This window comes from Papaver somniferum, chromosome 5 (genome assembly GCF_003573695.1).
Source record: "Papaver somniferum cultivar HN1 chromosome 5, ASM357369v1, whole genome shotgun sequence".
Taxonomy (NCBI): domain Eukaryota; kingdom Viridiplantae; phylum Streptophyta; class Magnoliopsida; order Ranunculales; family Papaveraceae; genus Papaver; species Papaver somniferum.
This window is the reverse complement of record NC_039362.1, coordinates 190517864-190526660: the sequence shown is the minus strand read 5'-3', so window position 1 is coordinate 190526660 and position 8797 is coordinate 190517864. Positions and strand designations below refer to the sequence as shown.

General features: G+C 35.1%; 1 protein-coding gene and 1 pseudogene across 1 annotated transcript in view; both read right to left on the bottom strand.

The window, feature by feature from the left end:
- The window catches only part of LOC113280383 (NAC domain-containing protein 2-like), a 2629-nt gene extending 1574 nt beyond the window's left edge, over positions 1-1055 (bottom strand). Inside the window, exons 1-2 of the mRNA XM_026529013.1 lie at positions 606-1055; positions 39-495 (exon numbers count right to left, since the gene is read on the bottom strand). Of these exons, the coding sequence (XP_026384798.1) occupies positions 39-495; positions 606-1055 (907 nt within the window). The remainder of the gene's footprint in view (positions 1-38; positions 496-605) is intronic.
- A 2181-nt stretch (positions 1056-3236) lies between these two features.
- LOC113280382 lies at positions 3237-4267 on the bottom strand (annotated as a pseudogene).
- Positions 4268-8797: the final 4530 nt, after the last annotated feature.

Genomic DNA, 8797 nt, shown 5'->3' with positions numbered 1-8797 from the left:
AAATTCATCAAAGTCAGGCATCGAGGCTGAAAGCATACTTGTTGGTGCAGGTGGTACTGGCACAGGCACATAAGGATCCGTTGTCTTCATTGCCGGTGGTTGTGATGGAACCCATTCTGATAATTCTGCGTTACTGAAAACTGGTGCAGATGCTTCTGATAATTTTCCGTTGTTTAAATGGGATTCTACGTTATTGAAAACTGGTGGTGATGATGCAACCCAATCTGATGATGATTCTACGTTATTGAAAACTGGTGCTGCCTCTAAATCCACAAATTTTGATGTAGATGTTTCTGCTGGCAGTGGTGATGGAACCCATGATATTGAAGATCTATTGTTAGCTGGTGGCTCTACAGCAGGCACTGCATCCGTTGAGGGAGATGTTCGTTGCCTCTTTGCTACAGGTTGAGATTGTGGTTGTTTTTGTCGTACTCCATGGACGTCGAATATCGGTATTTTGCATCTAATCTCACACAAAACATACTCGGGATCCGCCTGTTTTTACAAGATAAATATTAATTAATTATATATATATAGAATCCAAGATACGTATTAATATCGTTAGCTAGATTATGATCTAGAGGTGTTAAAACATATATACATACCTTTATATTGTTGTTTGTGTAATAATCGGGGAGCAACGAATATTCATGCATGATCCAGTGACCCTTCTCACGTTCAACTTCACGTTTCTTTTCCTTGGGAACATTCCATTCGAAGTTGTACATTCTTTTCGTTCCAATTGGTTTTTTATCATCATCTTTTAGGGTTGTTGGTTTTTGTCCACTCCATGTTCCATCTCCGGTTTTTCGATTCACATTCTTACCACATGAACTCACTTTGGTTATGGGAGTGAAAAAGTATCCTTGGTTTCTCTGGATCTCTTGAAACAGGAGGAACGGATTTGAATACCTGTAGATGTCTTTCTCCAAGATAAACCAACTAACATCCGGGAGAGTGTTTTGGACCTTTCTAACCAGATAATCTTTAATTATTTGTTTGTCGCTTGGCATAAACTTATAACCTGGAGGTAATACTCCTTTATTTAACACCATCTTCGCCTCTATTTTTTCTCTCGAACGATCCACAAATTAACTTTGATTTCTCAAGTTCTATCTCTCTCGCTCTCTATATATCTTTGTATCACAGAATTGGAGAGCTTGTATGTTTATTTATAAGAATTCAAGTAGGTGCTATAGTAGGAATAAGCTTTATAAATTAAACTTGAGCCTTAAGAAAGGGAAATCCGTTCAAGTATAATCCACCACCTACGTACGGCGGTGCACCACCGCCTGATAATAATTATATATCCACGTGTATTTTAGTAATCCAACTTAGACTCCGAGAGGTAGAAGCTGCAGAACCTTAATTAGGAAGCCTTTGTTTAATCAGCTTTAACCATTGAGAAAACAAGGAGTAAACTGAAGAATGGAAGATGACCGAGAGCTACAACTATTTAGGGTTTCTAGTAGAACCGTTATAGGCGTATTTTGGTATCACTACAAGAAAAATTGGATTAAGCGACCATGCATTTTTGGTTGCAAAAGCCCATATTGAGTCGCTCTAACCCTTAAAGCGACTTAATTTGGCTCTCGCTCTCGAGTTGCAAAAGGTGGGATTTCTACAAGTCTAGAGCAGCTAGGCAATCGCTTTAGTAATCAAGCAACTATCATGTAGCGTCTTTTTTCTTAATTGCTTCATGACTAAACCGACCTCCCTAGAGCAAGCAAAATAGTGATCGCTTTAAAGCTAGACCAACCAAAATACAACAAGTAAAACGTTGATCACTTCATAGATAGACCAACCATAATAGAGCAAGTGAAATACCTGAAGTTGGTTGCTTACATTTTTGAGCTACCAAATGTTTTGCCCTGAAGTTGGTTGCTTGCGTTTTTGAGCTACCGAAGTTGGTTGCTTACATTTTTGTGCTACCAAACTTTTTGCCCTAAAGTTGGTTGCTTACATTTTTGAGCTATCAATCTTTTTGCCCGCTACATCTATTGTTCTGGTGCCGAACGTATCTGGCCTATTTCGATTTAGATAATCCTCAATTGAAATTACAATTAAAATTGATACTAAAACAAATTATGAACCAAATTAAAAACTGAATCATGTTTTATTATATCACATAGATCAATTTACATCATTTCTTAAAAAAAAGACAATCTTTAGAGGAACAAAAAGATCAAAAATACAAACTAATCATTTCTTTAAAAAATGCTGATTACAATTTCCTTAATTTTGAAACTAAAGATGAACACTCCTTCGACTTTGTAGCACCAAGCTCATAATAAGAGATTCATACTTCCATCATTCTTGTGTTTAAGTTCCTATCTGATCATTCATCATTCAAGTGTAAAGAAACCAGCAAATCCTAAATCTCCACAACTTGTAGTCTGCTTTTTGCCACAATGTTACTAATTCAGATTATACAAAACACGAACATGTCAAATCAAAGATAATGATATTCATGATATAAATTTTAGAAATGATCTAATGAAGAATGTCATTATTAGCCAGGAACATCTTAAACAAAGGACATGATTGGGACATACTTTCGGTATTCCGATAGAGGCACTAGTTTCCTCAATAACGAGACCATCACAATGGTGGATGTTAGGTTGTCAAGGACTGAGCTTAGAAAGAAAGTGACAATTCCAACTTGAAATGTACAGCAAGAAACCATGGTGTTATCACAGCAACGTCATGCATTTCAATCACATGAAGATATCAAAAAGCATCTAACGTATACTTACATCAAGAATATATTTTCATGACTATACTCTTAGGCAAATCTATATCTAATGTACTTCAATATTTCAGCTTAGACATGGATGGGATAATCGGAAGCCACCAGAACTTCATAACATGAGCCATCAAAATATGGCAGTGATTCTCTGTCCTTGCAGATTTTTAGAATGAAAAACAGATATACATGTTTCTGCTGAGAATGCGTTTTACAATAGTGTGAACAAACACTTCAAGGATTAGTTTGGCTGTATAATACATATGTAGGCATCTGATAGTAAAAAGTGCATAAAACTTTACTTATATGCTTTTGGAGCAAATGGCTCAATAGAAACAACAGAGGTAACACCAATACACCATGTCATAATATGGAAATGGAATCAGAAGAATCAGTCAATGAGGAGTAGCGACCACTCACCACCCAAAGAAGAGTCTGTGGCTTCCGAGTAGTTATATTATCAGTAACCAGTTTAAATCCTTGATGAGCATCAGCTATCTCTATTATGGTCATTGCACCAAGCAAAAAAAAATTCTATTTCACTAACTTCTGCACATGTATGACTGAGCTCATTCACAGCTATATCAGTCGAGGGAGCCTGTACCAGAAAAGACAACAAATTGTCACAACCAAACAAATAAGAACTTAATAGGGGAAAGAAACAAACATGAAAACCTCCAGATAAGAGAGGTTAGAAATGAAAGGAGCATCTGATTATTTCGAAAAAGAAAATAGCCAGTATCATGTTTCTATATACTTTTCCCATTAAGCTGAAATCTCAAGAAATTGAAATGAATCTTACCCCGATGCTTCTGATAACCCATAAACTAACTGCCATCAATAATCCAACTCCACTTTTATTGAATGCTAAAGATTCCTCAAAGATAATCCATGCATATCCTAATCCGAATACCAATGCCATGGCTATGTCCTGTACCATGATACAACTTCCAGTTAAACCAGTGTCAGCAAGTTCTTTTGCATGTCTAGGCACTTCAATGGAGATAAACAACGAACAGTGTTAAAGAGAAACTTAACCTATATGGCTATATGCAATGGTTCTACTCATAAGCAATCAAAGAAAACACAATTCAAATGACGATTCAGGCAAACAAAACATGGGGAATGGACCTGATTGGCAGCAACCCACAGCTGCTCCAACGATTGCAAACGCTTTCAAGAAATCAGTCTTTGGCTGGTAACACGCTTCAAAATCTTGGGAGATCACATCATCAACTGAACATAATGGATCACATGTCCTTGACCTCTGCATCAATTCCTACAGAAAATGCAACTATCAATCAACTGAACAGTACGAATCATATATCCACAAATAGGGAAATGCTTGTGCAGATATTTTAGCAAATGGGGTTCATTGCAGGTAGTTTGAACCACCTAGTATGATCCAAAAATGTAATGAAGGTGGACACAAATGTCCTACCTACATATAGATTAGCTTTTGATTGTCGAACCTTAGAGACACAGTGGTCAGAATATTCATCTTCTCAACTACCATCTGAAATTTCAATGAAAACGAGTTTCTTGAGAAAACATTCAACAAGGCCATTTCCAAAAAAGAAAGATAATACTCGGTAAAAAAAAAATTTCCTGAACTCCATCAATTTCACATCGATCTCCAACATCAAATGGGTGCATGACAAACAAAAATATGATTGATTCGAACATCGTCTTGCAAGTATTACCAAATAGAACTAATTTGCCCTGTTCCTGCAATTAACCACTTGCATAAATTAGCAAACCAACACAAGGTAATTGAGAAAATGTAAGAAGTCAAGTGACTTAAATTTCAACTCGCCAGAATTGCAATAACACTTCTACCTGGTAGAGAATAGTGCAAGGGATCACCTCGCCAAGACTTTGTGATAATCCCGTTCTAGCTCATCCCAATGTAAACACTATGAAAGAAACAAAAATGAATAAGTGACTACGAATGAAAGACTAAACCATATTCAATTCACCAAAACTTTAACAACTTTACCCTCATCTCCCATGCTAACAATACAAAGAATGACCTACTATAATCAACCATATTATCAAAGGCTACTATAATCCAACTATATTATCAAAGAACTTCCTTCAAGTTACTGAATGAATCACACTATAAATCACTTCAAAATAATTATTTCTCAGAGGAATATTAACAAACACATAATAAGCATGGAACAAAATGTTTATCAAACAATCAAAATGAGATGCTTAAACCCTCAGACAAGTATTACCAAACAAAAAACCCCTCTAAAATCCTAATTACATCTGAAACTACATTTTCATAAAATGGGATCCCATAAAAAGTCACACAATCAGAGAAAAAAAATCCCTAAAAACATTGATTTCTTTAGTTTCTTAATCATTTTACTTTCAAGATCTTTGTAAGACCGAACTTCAGTGTCTGTATGGCCACGAAAACAAAATTATAAACATTAGAAATGATGGGGTTTAACTGTAATTAACCATCCATCTTGATTTCAATTCATTCTTTTCTGTAATCAATTCCATCTACAGTTCAGTTAAAATCTTCATCTCAAATTTCTTGTTCAAACCCTAACTGTAATTCACCATCCATCTTGATTTCTAGCAGCAGCAACACCAATTCCACAAATCGAACCCATGATTAAAAAACTTTAATCAGAGATGGAAGAGATAATGAATTTTCTGTTATTGATTCGATGTTCAGGTATGGAGAGATATGATTCTTATGGCTAGGTTAGATGTTGAATGAAGAATTGAAAGGGGTTCTGAGATTGAATCGGTGAAAGAAAAAATCAGTAGCAGATTACGAATTGAAATCGGGTTTCGTTTGATTTAGGGTTTGTAGAAGGTGGATCTGAGGTATTCAATTGATGAGTTTCTGTGACTGAGGTTGTGATGATTTTCACCAGAAATTGCATATGAGAATTAAGATGGGTCGATTCTATCAAGAAATGGAGATGAATAAGAGGGATTGAGAGAAGAGCAGCGGTGGTGATGCAGCGCCGACGGTGTGCTTCGGAGGAGAGGAAGAAAGAAAGAGAGAACCAAAAGGAATTAGAGTTCGAGTAGTTGATGATACAACCAAAATGAAAACTAAAATTATCGACGGACCACATTTCGTTTGATCCACTCATACGAATCAAGAAAAAGATCTTGACGGTTGATATTATATTTGGGATGTTCATGCGGATTGAGAAGTAAGTGTTTTTCTGTTTGTGCTAATACGTACTCATGTATCCGGTTTTGTTATCAACATTTGACACGAAAAAAAATCCAAAAAAAATATTAATAAATTTAGGACATTGTTATCGACATTATGATATAAAAAAAATCCAAAAAATACATAAGAATAAATCGGGAAAATGGAAAATTAAATCGATAATTGGTGTGTTTCTTTGTGTTTTTGTGCTTTCTTTGTGTGTTTCCGGTTTGAATTTCGACTAGCCGCATAGGTCATGAAGTAATTTCTACTAGTCATGTAGGTCATGAAGTAATTTCTACTATTCATTATAGATAAATATGAAGATCGGTATGGATTTGAACTTCAAATTTGGTATAACGGCATAGAAACTATGAACCACGAAGCTCCGGGAGGGTTCTGGCTTCAAACTTAGCATGATACATCATATTTATCGATAAATATGAAGCTCAGTGTCGATTCGAACTTCAAATTCGGTATAACGACATAGAAACTATGAACAACGAAGCTTCAGGAGGGTTCTGACTTCAAACTTGATACATCATCAAAATCGATAAATATGAAGCTCAATGCCAACTCGAACTTCAAATTCGGCATAACGACAACGAAACTATGAACCAAGAAGCTCAAGGAGGGTTCTGACTTCAAACTTAGAAGGATACATCATCAAAATAGATAAGTATGAATCTCAATGTCGATTCGTACTTTAAATGTGGTAAAATGGCATACAAACTATGAACCACGAAGCTTCAGAAGAGTTCTGACTTGAAACTTAGCATGATACATCATCGAAATCATTAAATATGAAGCTCAATGTCCGTTCGAACTTCAAATTCGGTATAACACACTATCACTACTTGAACCAGCTTTGTCATTAAAAATAGATTCCTGATTATAAATTAGACCGGCCTTGTTATCCGAAACCTACTGTTTGGTTTATACAAGTGCATCTCAATCGATCGACCTTAGTCAATTTCGCCACATAGTTATCTATCAAATAAACCGAATGTTCGTGGCTTCACTTAATTTCACTTGTTATTTGTCAATCTTACCCAATGTCAATCGGCCTCACTCATATTTTCCCAAAAATTATAAGGTTCTTTAGTTATCTATCATTTTAATTGAATGTTCATCGACCTTAATTAATTAAAGACATTATTTATCAATCTTGTCCAATATTACTGGATCTCACTCAATTTTTCTTAGATTCAATGAGTTTATATGGTTATCGATCAAATAAACTAAATTTCCTTCGCTTTGACTTAATTTAACTTGTTATCCATCAATCTTACCCAATATCGTTGGACCTCACTCAGTTTCTCTTAAATAGATTGGTTTATCTAGTTATCCATTATTTTAACTGAATGTCCATCGACCTTTGTGTAGTTCACCCTTTATCTATCAATGTTATCCAATTCGCTCGACCTTACTCAATTCTCTTACATAAATTGGTTTATCCAGTTATTCATTATTTTAAATGAATGTCCATCATTAGTTCACCGAGGATGGGAACTACTGACAATAAATCGGGAAAATTGACCAAGTTCCACCGATTTTTTGAAAAAAAAGGAATTAATGATATAATTTTTAAATTTTCAAGGTTTTGATAAAACACCTAAAACAATTTCATGTTGACTCATAGGAATCAGATTTTTCCGATTCTTTCTTTTTTCTGTCCCAATTTTTTTTAATCACGCAATTAGGATATAAAGAGTATTTTAGATCATATAAAATTGTTCTAATTACAAAACGAACAAGGAATACGATTTTTCAAATTTATCTGGCCAATAGAAATCCAAGAGCTAGGTAATGATTGGAAACAAATTCGGTAATTACCTTCGGTTTTCAATTAGATAAAATTTCGAGTATTGTATTAGAAATGTACGGAATGAACAAGTGAATTATTATCGTAGAAAATATGTAGAACATATATATTTTGGATTGAATAATACGAATGTGTATAAATCAATTGAATGAAAATGATTAGCAAAATGAGAAAGAATGGAAACCCACCTCGTAAAATTACTGTAGAACTTCTATTAGAAACCCACCTCGTAAAATTTCTACAAATCAAAATTAAACATCTCAATATCAAACATCAAACACTAGATTGGTGATCGCTTCCCTTTCCATTATTAGAATCATCCACTTTCCTTTTCTGAATTGGTGGTCGCTATACCTTAGTTGCTGAGACAGGTTTTTAGTAGCCAAACATATTTTGAATTGCTGACACACGGTAGCTTGAAGTAAATAGCTACTAACCTACTATTCCACCCGCTATGTAGTACTGAGAAAAAGGCTGGAGCAACCCATAAATTTAATTAGTAGCTACGATTTGATGGGGGCATGTTAATAGCAGCCAAAGTTTTTGGTAATTGCAAACATGGTTGCTTAACTATTAAAGCGACCAAAATTTTGAGAGCTTGCTAAGATTTTGGTAGCTTAAACCAAGTTTTCTTGTAGTGTATACGCCATTTCATTTTTCTAGCAAAACCATCTCCAGGGAATTGAAGGGTGGAAACTGGATAACAAGACTTGAATGCAAATTAAGGGTAGAAAACAAGTGATCCACAAACGTGGAAATGATTTGTTTTCCGTAGTTTTTTGCTTTCCTTACTCGAGCCATCACTTCTTCTAACATTTCATGAGTGAATATCTACAGGGATCAGCCTAAAAACTGGTAGTAGTAGGATTTCTTCGACGGTTATAAAAGCTCCGTAGATCAAATCTTAATCTGAATACCTGTAGTAATGATGGTTCTTAGCAAGTTAAAACAGATGAACAGAAACGTGATCAAAAAGACTGTTATAGGAGATCTTGCAGAAATGAACTCTATGCTTGAGTAGTTGCTAGCTACAGAG